Source organism: Balaenoptera borealis, assembly GCF_965194805.1.
Source record: "Balaenoptera borealis genome assembly, chromosome: 11".
NCBI lineage: Eukaryota > Metazoa > Chordata > Mammalia > Artiodactyla > Balaenopteridae > Balaenoptera > Balaenoptera borealis.
Window position 1 is genome coordinate 88,544,694 of NC_138868.1, and position 19,530 is coordinate 88,564,223.

Genomic DNA, 19,530 nt, shown 5'->3' on the forward strand with positions numbered 1-19,530 from the left:
ACTAAGGTAAAATGTGTCAAAACAGCATATCTCTTAGAATCATTCTGGTCATAAAAGTGAATTTCATTTGAAATCCCTATCAACTGTTAAGTTTGAAATGAGTCATATTCGAAGGTCTAGACTTAACCAACACCAGCAAATGGAGTTTAAGGATAGCTTTTTAAAACAATACTCTTGTGAGGATGCAGAGAAAGAAGTGAATCCAGGCTCTGGAGTGGAAGCTCTCTTGAGATATCAGATACAGTAGCAGACACAAACCACAACAGAAATGTAAAAATGTCCTAGGCTGAAAACATACTATTGGGCAAAACGATATTTCGCTTTTCTAGAACACTGTCTGTTTAGAGAATCCTCAAACGATTCTTGCTTTTTAACAAAGTCTTCAAAAGGAGTAGAAAGTCATCCGTTCAGGGTAAGAGGTTGCTGCTACCAAGGAAGTAGAGTGTCTGAAAGTGTGCAAATCTCATAATCTAGTAGAGAACGTATGCCGCTGCGGACGCTTTCACCTCCAGGCGGTAAAACAAACCCAGTGTCACCTCAACACTGGGGCCACTCAAACCTCGCCACCATTACAAAACCGAAATGCCAAAGGTGCAGAATGAAGCCGGAAGCACTACCAGGCCAGGATCGAGTTCCAGGAGAAAAAAAATCAAAACCAAGAGAAGCACCCTAGGCCCTTCCTGTCGGAGCCGCCGTGGCCGGTAGGCCAGGCGACGGGCCAGGCTTCCACCCGAGCCCGGGGATTCACGGCGTACCCTGGCAAAGAGGGGGCATGGAAGAGGTGGACCCTGTCATAGTGGAGGTAAGAGGGGGCACGGAGTAGGTGGACCCTGGTATGGGGGGTCAGAGGGGGGCAGCGAGGAGGTGGACTCTGTCATAGTGGAGGTAAGAGGTGGCAAGGAGGAGGGCGACCCTGTCACTGTGGAGGTAAGAGGGGGCACGGAGGAGGTGGACCCTGTCACTGTGGAGGTAAGAGGGGGCACGGAGGAGGTGGACCCTGTTATGGGGGGTCAGAGGGGGGCAAAAGGAGGTGGACCCTGTCATTGTAGAGGTAAGAGGGGGCAGCGAGGAGGTGGACCCTCTGATTGTAGAGGTAAGAGGGGGAAGGGAGGAGGTGGACCCTGTTATGGGGGGTCAGAGGGGGGCAGCGAGGAGGTGGACCCTGTTATGGGGGGTCAGAGGGGGGCAGCGAGGAGGTGGACCCTGTTATCGGGGGTCAGAGGGGGGCAGCGAGGAGGTGGACTCTATCATAGTGGAGGTAAGAAGGGGCACGGAGGAGGTGGACCCTCTCATAATGGAGGTAAGAGGGGGAAGGGAGTAGGTGGACCCTGTTATGGGAGGTCAGAGGAGGGCAGGGAGGAGGTAGACCCTGTTAAGGGGGGTCTGAGGGGGGCAGCAAGGAGGTGGACCCTGTTATCGGGGGTCAGAGGGGGGCAGCGAGGAGGTGGACTCTATCATAGTGGAGGTAAGAAGGGGCACGGAGGAGGTGGACCCTGTCATAATGGAGGTAAGAGGGGGAAGGAAGGAGGTGGACCCTGTTATGGGAGGTCAGAGGGGGGCAGGGAGGAGGTAGACCCTGTTATAGTGGCCAGAGGGGGGCAGGGAGGAGGTGGACACTGTTATGGGGGGTCAGAGGGGGGCAGCGAGGAGGTGGACCCTGTTATGGGGGGTCAGAGGGGGGCAGCGAGGAGGTGTACCCTGTTACGGGGGGTCAGAGGGGGGCAGCGAGGGGGTGGACTCTGTCATAGTGGAGGTAAGAAGGGGCACGGAGGAGGTGGACCCTGTAATAATGGAGGTAAGAGGGGGAAAGCAGGAGGTGGACCCTGTTATGGGAGGTGAGAGGAGGGCATGGAGGAGGTAGACCCTTTTATGTGGGGTCAGAGGGGGGCAGGGAGGGGGTGGACCCTGTTATGGGGTGTCAGAGGGGGGCAGCGAGGCGGTGAACCCTGTCATTGTGGAGGTAAGAGAGGGCACGGAGGAGGTGGACCCTGTCACTGTGGAGGTAAGAGGGGGCACGGAGGAGGTAGACCCTGTCACTGTGGAGGTAAGAGGGCGCACGGAGGAGGTGGACTCTGTCACTGTGGAGGTAAGAGGGGGCACGGAGTACGTGGACCCTGTTATGGGGGGTCAGAGGGGGGCAGCGAGGAGGTGGACCCTGTTATGAGGGGTAAGAGGGGGCACAGAGTGGGTGGACCCTGTTATGGGGGGTCAGAGGGGGGCAGCGAGGCGGTGGACCCAGTTACGGGGGGTCAGAGGGGGGCAGCGAGGGGGTGGACTCTGTCATAGTGGAGGTAAGAAGGGGCACGGAGGAGGTGGACCTTGTCATAATGGAGGTAAGAGGGGAAAGGGAGGAGGTGGACCCTGTTATGGGGGGTCAGAGGGGGGCAAAAGGAGGTGGACCCTGTCATTGTAGAGGTAAGAGGGGGCAGCGAGGAGGTGGACCCTGTGATTGTAGAGGTAAGAGGGGAAAGGGAGGAGGTGGACCCGCTTATGGAATGTCAGAGAAGGGCAGGGAGAAGGTAAATCCTGTTATGGGGGGTCGGGGGGGCAGCGAGGAGGTGGAACCTGTCATGTGGGGTCAGAGGGGGGTAGCGAGGAGGTGTACCCTGTTAAGGGGGGTTAGAGGGGGGCAGTGAGGAGGTGGACTATGTCATAGTCGTGGTAAGAAGGGGCACGGAGGAGGTGGACCCTGTCATTGTGGAAGTAAGAGGGGGCACGGAGGAGGTGGACCCTCTCATTGTGGAGGTAAGAGGGGGCACGGAGTAGGTGGTCACTGTTATGGAGGGTCAGAGGGGGGCAGAGAGTAGGTGGACCCTGTTATGGGGTTCAGAGGGGGGCTGTGAGGAGGTGTACCCTGTTACGGGGGGTCAGAGAAGGGCAGCGAGGAGGTGGACTCTGTCATAGTGGAGGTAAGAAGGGGCACGGAGGAGGTGGACCCTGTCATAATGGAGGTAAAGGTGGGAAGGGAGGAGGTGGACTCTATTATGGGAGGTCAGAGGAGGGCAGGGAGGAGGTAGACCCTGTTATGTGGGGTCAGAGGGGGGCAGGGAGGGGGTGAACACTGTTATGGGGGGTCAGAGGGGGGCAGCGAGGAGGTGGACCCTGTCATTGTGGAGGTAAGAGGGGGAAGGGAGGAGGTGGACCCTGTTATGGGGGGTCAGAGGGGTCAGCGAGGAGGTGGACCCTGTTTGGGGGGTCAGAGGGGGGCAGCGAGGAGGTGGACTCTGTCATAGTGGAGGTAAGAAGGGGCACGGGGGCTTCCCTGGTGGCGCAGTGGTTGAGAGTCTGCCTGCTAATGCAGGGGACACGGGTTCGAGCCCTGGTCTGGGAAGATCCCACATGCCGCGGAGCAGCTGGGCCCGTGAGCCACAACTAGTGAGCCTGCGCGTCTGGAGCCTGTGCCACGCAACGGGAGGGGCCGCGATAGTGAAAGGCCCGCGCACTGCGATGAAGAGCGGTCCCCGCACCGCGATGAAGAGTGGCCCCCGCTTGCCGCAACTAGGGAAAGCCCTCGCACGAACTGAAGACCCAACACAGCCAAAAATAAATAATAAATAAATAAATAAAGTAGCTATAAAATTAAAAAAAAAATAAAAAAAGAAGGGGCACGGAGGAGGTGAACCCTGTTACAGTGGAGGTAAGAGTCGGCACGGAGGAGGTGGACCCTGTCAGTGTGGAGGTAACAGGGGGCACGGAGTGGGTGGACCCTGTTATGGCGGTTCAGAGTGGGGCAGCGAGGAGGTGTACCCTGTTAAGGGGGATTAGAGGGGGGCAGCGAGGAGGTGGACTATGTCATAGTGGAGGTAAGAAGCGGCATGGAGGAGGTGGACCCTGTCATAATGGAGGTAAGAGAGGGAAGGGAGGAGGTGGACTGAGTTATGGGAGGTCAGAGGGGGGCAGGGAGGAGGTAGATCCTGTTATGGGGGGTCAGAGGGGGGCAGCGAGGAGGTGGACCCTGTCATTGTGGAAGAGGGGGAAGGGAGGAGGTGGACCCAGTCATTTTGTAGGTAAGAGGGGGCAGGGAGGAGGTGGACCCAGTTATTGAGGAGGGAAGAGGGGACTTGGAGGAGGTGGACAATGTCATTGTGGAGGTAAGAGGGGGGCAGGGAGGAGGTGGACCCTGTCATTTTGGAGGTAAAATGGTGCAGGGAGGAGGTGGACCCAGTCATTGTGGAGGGAAGAGGGGGCACGGAGGAGGCGGACCACGTCATAGTGGAGGTAAGAGGGGGCACGGAGGAGGCGGACCCTGTCACTGTGGAGGTAAGAGGGGGCAGGGGGGAGGTGGATCCTGTCACTGTGGAGGTAAGAGGGGGCACGGAGGAGGTGGGGGCCCTATCACTGTGGAGGTAAGAGGGGGCACGGAGTAGGTGGACCCTGTCACTGTGGAGGTAAGCGGGGGCACGGAGGAGGTGGACCCTGTCACTGTGGAGGTAAGAGGGGGCACGGAGGAGGTGGACCCTGTCACTGTGGAGGTAAGAGGGGGCACGGAGGAGGCGGACCCTGTCACTGTGGAGGTAAGAGGGGGCACGGAGTACGTGGACCCTGTTATGGGGGGTCAGAAGGGGGCAGCGAGGAGGTGGACCCTGTTATTAGGGGTAAGAGGGGGGCAGCGAGGAGGTGTACCCTATTATGGGGGGTCAGAGGGGGCCAGCTAGGAAGTGGACCATGTCAATGTGGAGGTAAGAGGGGGAAGGAAGGAGGTGGACTCTTTTATGGGGGGTCAGAGGGGGGCAGCTAGGAAGTGGACTCTGTCATTGTGGAGGTAAGATGGGGCACGGAGGAGGTGGACCCTGTCATTGTAGAGGTAGGAGGGGGCAGCGAGGAGGTGGACCCTGTGATTGTGGAGGTAAGAGGGGGAAGGGAGGAGGTGGACCCTGTTATGGGGGGTCAGAGGGGGGGCAGCGAGGAGGTGTACCGTGTTACAGGGGGTCAGAGGGGGGCAGCGAGGAGGTGGACTCAGTCATAGTGGAGGTAAGAAGGGGCACGGAGTAGGTGGACCCTGTCATAATGGAGGTAAGACAGGGAAGGGAGGAGGTGGACCCTGTTATGGGAGGTAAGAGGAGGGCAGGTAGGAGGTAGACCCTGTTATGGGGGGGTCAAAGGGGGGCAGGGAGGGGGTGGAGCCTGTTAGGGGGGTCAGAGGGGGTCAGCGAGGAGGTGGACCCTGTCATTGTGGAGGTAAGAGGGGGAAGGGAGGAGGTGGACCCTGTTATGGGGGGTCAGAGGGGGGCAGCGAGGAGGTGTACCCTTTATGGGGGTCAGAGGGTGGCAGCGAGGAGGTGAACTCTGTCAGAGTGGAGGTAAGAAGGGGCACGGAGGAGGTGGACCCTGTTATAGTGGAGGTAAGCGGCGGCACGGAGGAGGTGGACCCTGTCAGTGTGGAGGTAAGACGGGGCACGGAGTGGGTGGACCCTGTTATGGGGGGTCTGAGCGGGGCAGCGAGGATGTGTACCCTATTAAAGGGGGTTTGAGTGGGGCAGCGAGGAGGTGGACTATGTCATAGTGGATGCAAGAAGGCGCACGGAGGAGGTGGACCCTTTCCTAATGGAGGTAAGAGAGGGAAGGGAGGAGGTGGACCCAGTTATGGGAGGTCAGAGGGGGGCAGCGAGGAGGTAGACCCTGTTATGGGGGGTCAGAGGGGGGCAGCGAGGAGGTGGACCGTGTCATTGTGGAAGTAAGAGGGGGAAGGGAGGAGGTGGACCCTGTTATGGGGGGTGAGAGGGGGGCAAAGAGGATGTGGACCCTGTATTGTAGAGGTATGAAGGGGCACGGAGGAGGTGGACTCTGTCATTGTGGAGGTAAGAGGGGGCACGGAGGAGGTGGACCCTGTCACTGTCGAGGTAAGAGGGGGCAGCGAGGAGGTGGACCCAGTCATTTTGTAGGTAAGAGGGGGCAGGGAAGAGGTGGACCCAGTCATTGTGGAGGGAAGAGGGGGCTTGGAGGAGGTGGACCCTGTCATTGTGAAGGTAAGAGGGGGGCAGGCAGGAGGTGGACCCTGTCATTGTGGAAGTAAGAGGGGGAAGGGAGGAGGTGGACCCTGTCACTGTGGAGGTAAGAGCGGGCACGGAGGAGGTGGACCTTGTCACTGTGGAGGTAAGAGGGGGCACGGAGGAGGTGGACCGTGTCACTGTGGAGGTAAGAGGGGGCACGGAGGAGATGGACCCTGTCACTGTGGAGGTAAGAGGGGGCACGGAGGAGGTGGATCCTGTCATAATGGAGGTGAGAGGGGGAAGGGAGGAGGTGGACCCTGTTATGGGAGGTCAGAGGGGGGCAGGGAGGAGGTAGACCCTGTTATAGTGGCCAGAGGGGGGCAGGGAGGAGGTTGACCCTGTCATTGTGGAGGTAAGTGGGGGAAGGGAGGAGATGGACCCTGTTATGGGGCGTCAGAGGGGGGCAGTGAGGAGGTGGACCCTGTTATTGTGGAAGTAAGAGGGGGAAGGGAGGAGGTGGACCCTGTTATGGTGGGTCAGACGGGGGCAAAGAGGAAGCGGACCCTGTCACTGTGGAGGTAAGAGGGGGCACGGAGGAGGTGGACCCTGTCACTGTGGAGGTAAGAGGGGGCACGGAGGAGGTGGACCCTGTCACTGTGGAGTTAAGAGGGGGCACGGAGGAAGTGGACCCTGACACTGTGGAGGTAAGAGGGGGCACGGAGGAGGTGGACCCTGTCATTGAGGAGGTAAGAGGGGGCACGGAGGAGGTGGACCCTGTCACTGTTTAGGTAAGAGGGAGCAGGGAAGAGGTGGTTCCTGTTATGAGGGGTAAGAGGGGGGCAGGGAGGAGGTAGACCCTGTTATGGGGAGTCAGAGGGGGGCAGCGAGGAGGTGGACCGTGTCATTGTGGAAGTAAGAGGGGGAAGGGAGGAGGTGCACCCGTATAATGGGGGGTCAGAGGGGGGCAAAGAGGAGGTGGACCCTGTCATTTTAGAGGTATGAAGGGGCACGGAAGAGGTGGACTCTTTCATTGTGGAGGTAAGAGGGGGCAAGGAGGAGGTGGACCCTCTCACTGTGGAGGTAAGAGGGGGCAGCGAGGAGGTGGACCCTGTCACTGTGGAGGTAAGAGGGGGCACGGAGGAGTTGAACCCTGTGATAGTGGAGGTAAGAGGGGGCAGGGAGGAGGTGGACCCTGTCTTGTGGGGGTCAGGGGCCATGGATAAGCTAAGAAGGTGGTGATCGTCCTGGGGAGGGTGGCCGATTAAGGGGTGTGGGAAGGACCGCCTAATCTGAGCTCTAGTTCCCCTTTTGTTCCTAACTCACGTTGTGTGTAGGAGGTGACTTTCTACCCCTCTGTCCATTGTCCCCACATGGAAACGTGAGACTACGTCCCCTGTTTCTTTCCGGGTGACGTCAGGCTCCACCCCGCACACTTTCTAGAGCGGTTGGTCCGACAGGCTCTGTGTGAGGCGCTGAGGACTTCATGGCACAGACTGTGGTGATCCGCATCCTCGGTTCACCGTCCAGCTGGAGAAACGTCTGTCACACAATCACCTGTGTGATTGATAATTTTCCCAAAGAAGATGCTTTGGATGCCTTAAATAAATAAAAAATAAAGTGTTGATATCTTTTTCAATATAGCTGCTTTCATTTGTAATCTTGTGTATTTTCTGTATTAAAAAGCATTATTCTTAGAAGAGATTTCCTAGACACACAAAAATGGTAAAGACCGTATGATTTTCAATCAATGATCAAAGGGGAGCCTCTAGTAGCGGGGGCAGATTAGATAGATAACCTGAGTCCTCAATGCTCCAGTGGGAGTAGATGAGCTGCTGAATGTGAGTTTTAAAAATCTGTTTAAAATGCATCCCTTAGATGATACGAAAGCAAGGAATCTGCAGAATCCCAAAATGAAGCGAAAGCAGACTTTGCCTGGAGGATTCTGCAGAATCCTGTAGAGCCTGTGCTTCTCCGAAGGCTGCCTGGCATCAGAATAGGAGACAAAGCCCGGGTCAGATGCCCCCTATCAGACTGAGCCCCCAAAAGGCTCCACCTTGATGAGGGGAAGTGACAAATTAACCCATCACAGTGCCAAGGGCACTTAGGATGCTTTGGGTGGGAGTGGATGGGTGCGTGGGGAGAGGGCACCAGGAGAACAGGGACCACGAGGGATCCCTGTTTGGTAGACGCCCACCCCCCAGCCCTGGCCCCTGAACTTTAGGCCACTAGCAACAAGAAATCCAAGTGCTGGCTGGAAGAATCCAACTTAACTCAGGCTTAACGTTGCGTGCAGCAACGAAGACCCAACACAGCCAAAAATAAAAATAAATAAATAAATTTTAAAAAAACAAAAAACAGCTCCAAGGAAAATGAGTACATCACGGTTAGAAATTACATGACATCAAGGAGGCGAGACACCATGAGTGAGAAGCAACGGGTGGCAGCTAGAAATAGAGCCGCAACGACTTCAGATGGTGGAAATAAAGTTTAATACCTTTAAGGAAATGAAAGGGAAACTTGAAAATCTGAACAGATAACAAGACATAACTAAGCACATTTGAAAAAGGGAAAATAGTGACATTTATACACCTGAATAAAGTTCAAGAAATAATAGGGTGGGGAAGAAGTAACATTCAAAGAAATAGAATTTTCCAAAGTTGTTGAAAGACACCAACCCTCAGATTAAGAAGCCCACAAAACCCCAAGCAGTATAAATATATAGACACAGATATAAGTAACAAAGGTGGGTCTGTTATAAAAGACAGCTGGAGAGGACGGTGTCCCCTCCCCACAGGAAAGACAGGTTATAATGAAAGCCTTCACATCCACAGTGGAAACCACAAGGCTCTATGATAGTATCTTCAAAGTGCTGATTAACTCAAGCAAGAATTCTATAGCGAGTAAAACAAGGGAAAGTGTGAAACTTGGGAGTTTACCATCAAAGGACCCTCACTAAATGGATTCTGGAGGATGGAATTAAAGCCAAAGGAAAATGAGCTCAGATGTGTGGCCTGAGTCTGAAGGAGAAATAGTGAACCAAGCGGCTTTGTGACACCTAATCAAACCAGCAACTATAAATGAAACAACGGTAACTTATGGGGAAATAAAGCAGACTAGATTTAAAATGCCAAGTTACTGTAGGTTATAAATTGGGAGGGGAGGTTGCAGAATAAAGTATTTTGGGGTCCTTGTATTGTCCAGGAGAAGACTATGGCTATTGATTACTGGTAACTTGTTAAATATGGATTAAATGGGCAAACACTAATAGAACAGACCCAGTGTAACCTTCAAAAGAAGTGAAGGGAAAAGAATAAGTGAAGGAAAACAAACAGTCCAAATGAAGGCAAGAGAAGAGGAAAAGGGGGAGAGGAACACGTAAAATGGGACAAGTCAAAATTCAAAATATGATGTTAGAGATAAAACCAAATCACAAAGGACTTCCCTGGAGGTCCAGTGGTTGAGACTTTGCCTTCCAATGCAGTGCGTGCAGGTTCAATCCCTGGCCAGGAAACTAAGATCCCGCATGGGATCTTTTGGCATGGCCAAAAAGCCAAAACATAAAACATAAGCAATATTGTAGCAAATTCCATAAACACTTTAAAAATGGTCCACATCAAAAAAAAAAAAAATCTTAAAAAAAAAAAAGAAACCAAATCATAAATCTCAATACATGTACGTGGACTAAATTCTCCTGTTCAGACCTTAAGAGTTATACCCTATTTTAAAAACAAAACAAATTTCAGCTATGTACTCTTTGCAAAAAACACACCTAAAGCACGCAGAAAGATAAAAGGCCCAACTATGGAAAAGACAGACCAGGCAATTAGTAACCAACAGGAGGCAAACTATAGTCATATTAATAGCAAAGGAGAATTCAGGCAAAAAGCATCATTAGAAATAAGGAAATTTGCTGCAGAACAATAAGTGATTCCATTCACTGGGAAAATGTATCGATTCTAGATGTGTGTCCCATGTGAATTTGTGTATAGCCTCATGCGAAGCCAGACTGACAGAATTAGAGGAAAAACTTGTCCAATCCATTGTCATAGTAGATTTTAACACACTTATCAGTAATCGGTAGATCAAAGGAACCAAGAAAATTAGTAAGAAAATAGAAGATGTGAACAGTGTCACTATCGGGCTTGAGCTAATGCACTTGACTGCATCTGACGTCTGGAAAAGACACATTCCTTTCAGGCACACATGAACACGTGCTGGTTTGGCACACGCTCGGATGTAAAGCTGACCTTGGTATACCTCAAAGAATTATGATCAGACTACATTTTTTAAAAACCGCAATGCAATTAAGTTAGAAAACAAAGCCAGTAAGATCATTAGAAAAATTCATTCACTTGGAAATTTCATAACACTTGTAATCGGCTCAAGGGTCAAAGGAGAAATTATAATTGAAATTAGACAAATTCATCATCTAACTTTTCACATCAAACTCATGGGATGCAATTCTTGAAAGGAAACTTAGAATAGTAAGAATTGGCCTTTGAAAAAAATAAGGCTCAAAATTGAGCTACGATCTAACGGAAATCAAAGACCCACAGGTGCAGAAGGAAGGAAATTAAGAGAACAGAAATTTGTGAAATAGAGAAGCACATCAACAAGGCAAAAACTACATGTTTGAAAAGACAAGATTCATTTTTTCTAAAGGCCCAAATGAAATGGAGTGAAAAAAACCATAACCACAGATGTTACTGAGAAAAAAAGATAAGATCCTGAGACCAACTCTCAACACCCTTCAAATTTTCATATAATTGATGACTACTGAGAAAGATAGAATTTAGCAAAACAGATTCAAGGAGAGAAACGAAGCCAGAATAATCCTCTACCTGTAAAAGAAATGCATGCAATGGTCAAAAATTTTACCATGAAGAAAACACCACATGCAAATGGCTTTATCAGAATGCTCCCAAACATTCAGGAAACAGATAATTCCATTCTTACATGAAGAAATAATAAACAATTCATTTTAAGAAACCAGCATAAGCCGGACAACCAAACTGACAAAAACGGAACGGGAAAGAAAACTACAGCCCAATCTTCCTCATGGACACGGATGCAAAAATTCTCAACAAATATGATCCAACCAGATCCAACACTGAAAAAACAAATCATGATCAAGTGACTTTTTATTCCAGGAATGAGACTGATGAATATGAAAATGTATTACTAGAACTGTTGTTAATTAACAGATTTAAAAGGATATGTTATCTCAACAGATAAAGAAACTAGAATTCAGCATCCATATATGACATTTAAAGTTTTTCTTAGCATATTTTTAAAAGAATAGTCATTTCCTTAACTTGACAAAAGACGTCGACCAAGAACACCCAGCACACATACTTTATGGAGAAGCACGGCAACATTTAAGATGAGGAATAGAGTGAAGACGTCCTTTCCATCACGCCCACCCCGCCTCCCCCTCAACGCTGCACTGGGGTTTGCGGCTGCCCCAGAGGAGTGAAGAAAAAGAAACGAAAGTTTTCATGGAACCCTGTTACCCAAGCTCTCACTGCTCGCCACAGGACAGGCCAATAATCAGGAGACGAGTTGCTGGGCAAAGAATAACGGCCTCCTTCGGAGAGCCCCCAAACCCAGAAGACGGTGGGCTCGTGCCCCCAGGAGCCGTCTTGCCTGCGGCAGCAGTCAGGCTCCTTTTATACCACAAGGGGCGGGACGAAAGCCAAGCACTTCCTGGTTCCCGTCAGCCTCCGGAGGGGAGGGGTTCATTTCTCCCTCCTGCAGTCATTCACAGGTGGGCCTGCTCAGGAGGTTTCTTGGGAGCTAAACACAGGTGTTTGAGCTGAATGCTCATTTACCTTCATCTCTCGGAGGCAAGGGTCCGAGATGGGCCATTGTGTGGAATTTAAGCTTATCGGCAACATCCCTTTAGTGATTAACTTGTAAGAGAATACAAAATGTTCTTCCCTCTTACAACTCTATGTTATATCAAAATGTAGAGTAGTACAACTGATGTGGAAAACATGTGTGGTGATCCCCCGAAAAATTAAACAGAGTTACCATCTGACCTAATAATTCCACTTCTGGGTATATCCCCAAAAGAACTGAACGTGGGGACATGAAGAGATGTTTACAGACCCGTGTCCACAGCATTACTCACAACAGCCAGGAGGTGGAGGCAACCCAGTGTCCGCTGATGGATGATGGATAAACAAAACGTGGGCTACACACAAAATAGAATATTATTCAGCCTTAAAAAGGGAGGAACTTCTGACACCTGCTATAACATGGATGAACCTTGAGGACATTATGCTCAGTGACATAAGCCAGTCACCAAAGGACAAATACTGTGTGTCTGATTCCACTTATATGAGATCCCCAGAGGAGTCAAATTCACCGAGACAGGAAGTGGATGGTGCGTACCAGGGGCTGGGGGAGGGGATGGGGAGTGAGCGTTTAATGGAGACAGAGTTTCAGTTTGGGGAAGATTAAATGATTCTGGACGTAGAGGGTGGGACGGTTGTACAACAAGGTGAATGTACTTAATGCCACTGAACTATGCGTCTAAAACTGCTTAAAATGATGGATTTTATGTTGTGTACATTTTACCACAAAGTTTTAAAAGTTGTAAGGATTCCAAAGGATTGTCCACAAACACTGGTCTCCTGATGCTGGTAGGAACTTCCCACCAAACCCAGGGGTTTATCATCTGCAGCTTGTGAATGAGGATGTGTTTCAGAGACTATATGCAAAATCACGTATCATTTTTCTGAGAAAGCTTCCATCAGGCTGTCAGAGGGTCTGTGACCCACACGAGTTCAAGAGCCATTCTGAGGGCCCCTCCCCTCTGCAGGTGTCACCTCCCCCCCACTCTCCTCCCCTCCCTCTACCCACCCCCAGGACACTTTTCTCTTTCATTCACTCAGATTGTTTAAACATGATGCAATGTATATTCGTAAATCTTTCTTGAACTCATTAGACAAGGTTTAATTTTTTAAGACAAGTGAGGCTCTGAAATCAACCAAACTTCCGTGTTTTTTCTATTACCCTTTTCTTCCTGCCTGACAATATTAAACAGGTCCACCTCTGGCTCGGGATGTGGAACAGCAAATCTGCAAACCCATGTGGATGCTTAATCCCCCAAACCGTGTTCTGTGACCTTAAATTAATTTCCAGCTAAATTTTCTTGCGTTTTTCTTCTTAATTTGGCATTTAGTGTGGACTGAATTCTAATACATTGAAGACCCCTGCTCGGTCCCATGGTCTGGGGTGGTGGGAATTCTTGGAGAGGTAACACTTCAGATAGCAGAGGGGAGGTGCCTCTGAGAAGTTGCTTCAACCTCAGAAACATGCAGGGAAGGAAAACTCTCGCCAGCTCAAGTTTCATCCAAGTGAACTCTGAGATGTGTTAACAAAATGTTTTTATTTCTATTTTTAAATGAAATGCATTGTTAGGTACTTGCATGAAACCTCGAAAGGCATTTACGTTCTTTGCTTTAACTCTTCCTTTGTGGCCACAGAAAGCGGGTAGGAAGGATGAACCGAGAACAGGCGCAGCAGACACAGCCCGGGCATCGTGCGGAGCCTGCGGCCCCGAGCCCGCCTGAGTGACGGTCAGTAGTCGTCGTAGTTGACGCTGGCTCCGTGCCTGAAGCCGTCGGGGCTCCAGGGACCGATCGCAGCATCCTCATCGTGGTGGCGCTGGTGGTAATCGTAGTAGTCGTGCCCATTCCGACCTCTGTTTAGCCCATAGGTGATGTCATCCTCAAATTTCTGCAGGAAAAGAGGATGAGAGGGGATGAACGTAAGGACACCGTTTCCCAGAGAACATCTTACTGACGCTGTTTCTCTGGGATCTTTCTTCAACGAGGAACAACCCCTCCTAAGAATAACTCCTGCCACAAGGACCTACTGTACAGCACAGGGAGGAATTATATTCCATATCTTGTAATAACTTATAAGGGAGAAGAATCTGAAAAAGAATATATGTATAACCGAATCACTTTGCTGTACACCTGAAACTAACATAACATTGTAAATCAACTCTACTTCAATAGAAAACAATAAATCATCGTTTTTTAAAAAGAATAACTCCTGGCTACAGCATCCCTGGGCCAGAGGTCAATACTAACCAGCTGGAGAACACTGCTGAAAGCTTTTTCCCCCAAAGGAGTACACACCCCTACCCTTGAACACGTCTGTCTGTGAGTTCTAAATATACCCCAGACTTCAACAGTTTTCTCTTTTTCAGTAAAGAAAATGGACACCTGCCCAATACAGTAACAGCTGGGCCTGTCCCCAGGCGCTGGGCATCTGATGTGGCAGACACTGACCCCCTCCCCGGCCCGCCCGGGCTTCGCGAACGTGGTGCATGAAACCACATTGCAGCCTCGGGGCAGGGAATTTGGACACGTCTGGTGGTGACACTCTCACACCTGTCGTGTTGCTCAGACAGGCCTGGATGCAGTAATTCAGGCCACAAACGCTTACTACGTGGGCGCGATTCAACCCTCATCCCCGTCTACTCACTCGGCCTGGGGCTCCAGACTCCTCTGACCCTCCCCCAGTCCCTGCCTTGAAAAGGAAACAGCTTGCTTGTCTCACAATACTGCAGTTTTTCCCATAGTGAAGTAGTCTCGTTCCTTGGTTTTTCTCATTTTATAATCTTGTTTGAGGTTTTGGCTTAACATACTTTTTTTCCAAACAATTTGTAAAATATTTTATGAATACAGAAATAATGCGGACACATTTAACAAATGTGTATGTGAGAGGGAGACAAAGAAAAAGGGAGAGATTTCCATTGCCAAAGGCAACCACTACTGACATTTGGATGCATTTCCTTCTAGTCTCTTCTATGCATCATATTTAGTTATTATACCCTTACTTGATCCCCATTTTTATTCTGGTTTTGTCACCAGTCATTATTTTAGCCATTTCCCCATGTCAAACTCTTAACACCCATTTTCTTGAACTGCAAATACAGATAATCAAGGAAATGCAAATTACTAAAATATGATATGGCATTTTCATCTATCAAAGAAGTAAATTTATTTGTTTTAAAAGTTGTTCAATGGCAATACCAGATGCTGCTGAAGATTTGAGAATAGTGGGGCTCTCACGCATGACTTATGGGAAGATGAAATTTGCTGGTATTTAACGACCGTGACGTGTGATTCTATCTTTTGGCCCAGTAACTCCACTGGACAAAATGATACTAAGTAAGGAGAAAACTACACAGGAAGATGCAAATAACAGTACCTGCCTTTTGGGTTGTTGTGAATGTTAGGTAATTCATATAAGTATGAGACCCGTGCCTGGCACAGTTTGGCTATAGGTGCTTAGTGATTTGCACAGCAAGAAAATTATATTTGAGTAGCAAAAGGATAATTAGGGAACAACTGGTATAGCCAACGTTAGGACTGGGAAGGACATTATACAGCTACAGGACTGCGTGCTATGCAGCCATTAACAATGATGTTTCGGAAGAGTTTACTTTTGTTCGCCTCTTGCAGTATTTTGTATACACCCTCCATTCACAATATGAGCCATGAGCCCGTTTGGAAAAACCCTTCCAGTTCCCCCCTGGAAGATGCCACCCTCCGTCCACTCCCTGGCTGGGGCAGTGAGCTGTGCTCTCCACATCAGGCCTCACTCAGCACAGCCCTGCCCATCACCCTGCAGACTCGCTCCGGGCCAGTGGAATCTCACCCCTTAACTCCGCCGCTGGCTGACCTGTACCTGGTCCCCGGCTGGGAGTCGGTGATGATAAGCAGTCTTTTTCCTTAATTTGGTGAATATGTCCATTCACGCTACCTGGACACATGAACCGAACCGTACTTCCTGCAGATGCATTGACAAATTTTCCCAGGAGCATCTGCAAAGACCCGTCTCTCTTTAAAAGACGCTTTGCATCTCTCTCCATTATCCTCATGGGTCTTTGCATCGATCTTGCTGTTTCTGACATTTTTGGGGAGGCAAAGTTGACAATGTTTTGGGAGGTGGTGAGTTATTTTTAAAGACACCCAGGCAAAACTGACCAGATACATTAAAAGAGTCCCTAAGAACACCAGGCTATCGATGAATTTAAGTCCCAGCCATTTTGGGCGGGGAAGTCTCTGGAACTCTGCTTCCAAAACCTGATGGGAGAGATTCCCATCTGGGCACACTGGGATGGAAAATTCTAGCTAATACTCTTACCTTGTCATATTGGCGGTAAGAGGGGGCAGGGAGGAGGTGGACCGTGTCATCATGGAGGTAACAGGGGGCAGGGAGGCGGTTGACCGAGTCATAATGGAGGTAAGAGGGGGCAGGGAGGAGGTGGACCCTGTCATAGTGGAGGTAAGAGGGGGCACGGAGGAGGTGGACCCTTTCATAATGGAGGTAAGAGAGGGAAGGGAGGAGGTGGACCCAGTATGGGAGGTAAGAGGGGGGCAAGGAGGAGGTAGACCCTGTTATGGGGGGTCAGAGGGGGGCAGCGAGGAGGTGGACCCTGTCATTGTAGAGGTATGAAGGGGCACGGAGGAGGTGGACCCTGTCACTGTGGAGGTAAGAGGGGGCATCGAAGAGGTGGACCCAGTCATTTTGTAGGTCAGAGGGGGCAGGGAAGAGGTGGACCCAGTCATTGTGGAGGGAAGAGGGGGCTTGGAGGAGGTGGACCCTGTCATTGTGAAGGTAAGAGGGGGGCAGGCAGGAGGTGGACCCTGTCATTGTGGAGGTAAGAGGGGGCATGGAGGCGGTTGACCCAGTCATAATGGAGGTAAGAGAGGGAAGGGAGTAGGTGGACTCAGTTATGGGTAGTCAGAGGGGGGCAGCGAGGAGGTGGACCCTGTCATTGTGGAAGTAATAGGGGGAAGGGAAGAGGTGTACCCTGCTTTGGGGGGTCAGAGGGGGGCAAAGAGGAAGTGGACCCTGTCATTTTGGAGGTATGAGGGGGCACGCACTAGGTGGACCCTGTTACTGTGGAGGTAATAGGGGGCACGGAGGAGGTGGACCCTGTCACAGTGGAGGTAAGAGGGGGCAGGGAGGAGGTGGACCCAGTCATTTTGTAGGTAAGAGGGGTAACGGAGGAGGTGGACACTGTCATTGTGGACGGAAGACGGAACTTGGAGGAGGTGGACCCAGTCATAATGGAGGTAAGAGAGGGAAGGGAGGCGGTGGACTCAGTTATGGGAGGTCAGAGGGGAGCAGGGAGGAGGTAGAACCTGTTATGGGGGGTCAGAGGGGGGCAGCGAGGAGGTGGACCCTGTCATTGTGGAAGTAAGAGGGGGAAGCGAGGAGGTGGACCCTGTCACTGTGGAGGTAAGAGGGGGCACGGAGGAGGTGGACCCCGTCACTGTGGAGGTAAGAGGGGGCATGGAGGAGGTGGACCCTGTCACTGTGGAGGTAAGAGGGGGCACGGAGGAGTTGGACCCCGTCACTGTGGAGGTAAGAGGGGGCACGGAGGAGGTGGACCCCGACACTGTGGAGGTAAGAGGGGGCACGGAGGAGGTGGACCCCGTCACTGTGGAGGTAAGAGGGGGCACGGAGGAGGTGGACCCCGTCACTGTGGAGGTAAGAGGGGGCAGGGAGGAGGTGGACCCAGTCATTGTGGAGGGAAGAGGGGGCATGGAGGAGGTGGACCCTGTCACTGTGGAGGTAAGAGGGGGCACGGAGGAGTTGGACCCTGTCACTGTGGAGGTAAGAGGGGGCACGGAGGAGTTGGACCCTGTCACTGTGGAGGTAAGAGGGGGCACGGAGGAGTTGGACCCTGTCACTGTGGAGGTAAGAGGGGGCACGGAGGAGTTGGACCCTGTCACTGTGGAGGTAAGAGGGGGCACGGAGGAGTTGGACCCTGTCACTGTGGAGGTAAGAGGGGGCACGGAGGAGGTGGACCCCGACACTGTGGAGGTAAGAGGAGGCACGGAGGAGGTGGACCCTGTCACTGTGGAGGTAAGAGGAGGCACGGAGGAGGTGGACCCTGTCACTGTGGAGGTAAGAGGGGGCAGGGAGGAGGTGGACCCAGTCATTGTGGAGGTAAGAGGGGGGCAGGGAGGAGGTGGACCCAGTCATTGTGGAGGTAAGAGGGGGGCAGGGAGGAGGTGGACCCTGTCACTGTGGAGGTAAGAGGGGACATGGAGGAGGTGGACCCAGTCATTTTGTAGGTAAGAGGGGGCAGGGAGGAGGTGGACCCAGTCATTGTGGAGGGAAGAGGGGGCATGGAGGAGGTGGACCCTGTCATTGTGGAGGTAAGAGGGGGGCAGGGAGGAGGTGGACCCTGTCACTGTGGAGGTAAGAGGGGGCAGCGAGGAGGTGGACCCTGTCACTGTGGAGGTAAGAGGGGGCACGGAGGAGTTGGACCCTGTCACTGTGGAGGTAAGAGGGGGCACGGAGAAGGTGGACCCTGTCACTGTGGAGTTAAAGGGGACACTGAGGAGGTGGACCGTGTCACTGTGGAGGTAAGACGGGGCACGGAGGAGGTGGACCCTGTCACTGTGGAGGTAAGAGGGGGCACGGAGGAGGTGGACCCTGTCCCTGTGGAGGTAAGAGGGGGCACGGAGGAGGTGGACCCTGTCACTGTGGAGGTAAGAGGCGGCACGGAGGAGGTGGACCCTGTCCCTGTGGAGGTAAGAGGGGGCCCGGGGGAGGTGGACCCTGTCCCTGTTGAGGTAAGAGGGGCCACGGAGGAGGTGGACCCTGTCACTGTGGAGGTAAGAGGGGGCACGGAGGAGGTGGACCCTGTCACTGTGGAGGTAAGAGGGGGCAGCGAGTCGTTGGACCCTGTCACTGTGGAGGTAAGAGGGGGCATCGAGGAGGTGGACCCAGTCATTTTGTAGGTCAGAGGGGGCAGGGAGGAGGTGGACCCAGTCATTGTGGAGGGAAGAGGGGGCTTGGAGGAGGTGGACCCTGTCACTGTGGAGGTAAGAGGGGGCACGGAGGAGGTGGACCCTATCCCTGTGGAGGTAAGAGGGGGCCTGGGGGAGGTGGACCCTGTCCCTGTTGAGGTAAGAGGGGCCACGGAGGAGGTGGACCCTGTCATTGTGGAGGTAAGAGGGGGCACGGAGGAGGTGGACCCTGTCACTGTGGAGGTAAGAGGGGGCAGCGAGTCGTTGGACCCTGTCACTGTGGAGGTAAGAGGGGGCATCGAGGAGGTGGACCCAGTCATTTTGTAGGTCAGAGGGGGCAGGGAGGAGGTGGACCCAGTCATTGTGGAGGGAAGAGGGGGCTTGGAGGAGGTGGACCCTGTCACTGTGGAGGTAAGAGGGGGCAGCGAGTCGTTGGACCCTGTCACTGTGGAGGTAAGAGGGGGCATCGAGGAGGTGGACCCAGTCATTTTGTAGGTCAGAGGGGGCAGGGAGGAGGTGGACCCAGTCATTGTGGAGGGAAGAGGGGGCTTGGAGGAGGTGGACCCTGTCACTGTGGAGGTAAGAGGGGGCACGGAGGAGGTGGACCCTGTCCCTGTGGAGGTAAGAGGGGGCCCGGGGGAGGTGGACCCTGTCCCTGTTGAGGTAAGAGGGGCCACGGAGGAGGTGGACCCTGTCACTGTGGAGGTAAGAGGGGGCACGGAGGAGGGGGACCCTGTCCCTGTGGAGGTAAGAGGGGGCACGGAGGAGGTGGACCCTGTCACTGTGGAGGTAAGAGGGGGCACGGA

The 19,530-nt window shown here is 52.3% G+C and overlaps 3 protein-coding genes across 19 annotated transcripts in view; 2 read left to right on the forward strand and 1 right to left on the reverse strand.

Moving 5' to 3' along the window:
* Positions 1-870: 870 nt before the first annotated feature.
* LOC309606444 (uncharacterized protein) lies at positions 871-19,037 on the forward strand. Of its 16 annotated transcripts, none has more exons than XM_082343569.1 (6): positions 871-1,403; positions 1,487-2,044; positions 2,910-2,951; positions 5,551-5,736; positions 5,778-6,093; positions 17,036-19,037. In XM_082343569.1, exon 6 carries the CDS (start codon positions 17,256-17,258, stop codon positions 18,003-18,005), a length of 750 nt encoding a protein of 249 aa, XP_082199695.1. In that variant the 5' UTR covers positions 871-1,403; positions 1,487-2,044; positions 2,910-2,951; positions 5,551-5,736; positions 5,778-6,093; positions 17,036-17,255; the 3' UTR covers positions 18,006-19,037. The 16 variants fall into 16 exon arrangements, 13 of the variants coding, with proteins under 13 accessions (XP_082199695.1, XP_082199691.1, XP_082199690.1 ...); XM_082343565.1 differs by lacking the exons at positions 871-1,403; positions 1,487-2,044; positions 2,910-2,951 and adding exons at positions 2,546-2,599; positions 3,825-3,907; positions 4,826-4,867 and having other exon boundaries at positions 4,910-5,736; XM_082343564.1 differs by lacking the exons at positions 871-1,403; positions 1,487-2,044; positions 2,910-2,951 and adding exons at positions 2,591-2,632; positions 3,735-3,907; positions 4,826-4,867 and having other exon boundaries at positions 4,910-5,736.
* LOC309606481 (augurin-like) overlaps positions 13,308-19,530 on the reverse strand; it is an 83,999-nt gene continuing 77,776 nt past the window's right edge. The window contains exons 1-2 of one of the 2 annotated variants that reach the window (XM_082343646.1): positions 15,642-16,172; positions 13,308-13,676 (exon numbers count right to left, since the gene is read on the reverse strand). In XM_082343646.1, coding sequence (XP_082199772.1) covers positions 13,518-13,676; positions 15,642-15,707 — 225 coding nt within the window. In that variant the 5' untranslated portion in view covers positions 15,708-16,172 and the 3' untranslated portion in view covers positions 13,308-13,517. Of the gene's footprint in view, positions 13,677-15,641; positions 16,173-19,530 lie in introns of those variants that run through there. The other variant, XM_082343645.1, reaches the window with a different exon arrangement.
* LOC309606455 (uncharacterized protein) lies at positions 16,935-18,830 on the forward strand. Its single transcript, XM_082343592.1, has 2 exons — positions 16,935-16,951; positions 17,454-18,830. The coding sequence occupies exon 2, from the start codon at positions 18,098-18,100 to the stop codon at positions 18,713-18,715; it is 618 nt and encodes a 205-aa protein (XP_082199718.1). The 5' UTR covers positions 16,935-16,951; positions 17,454-18,097; the 3' UTR covers positions 18,716-18,830.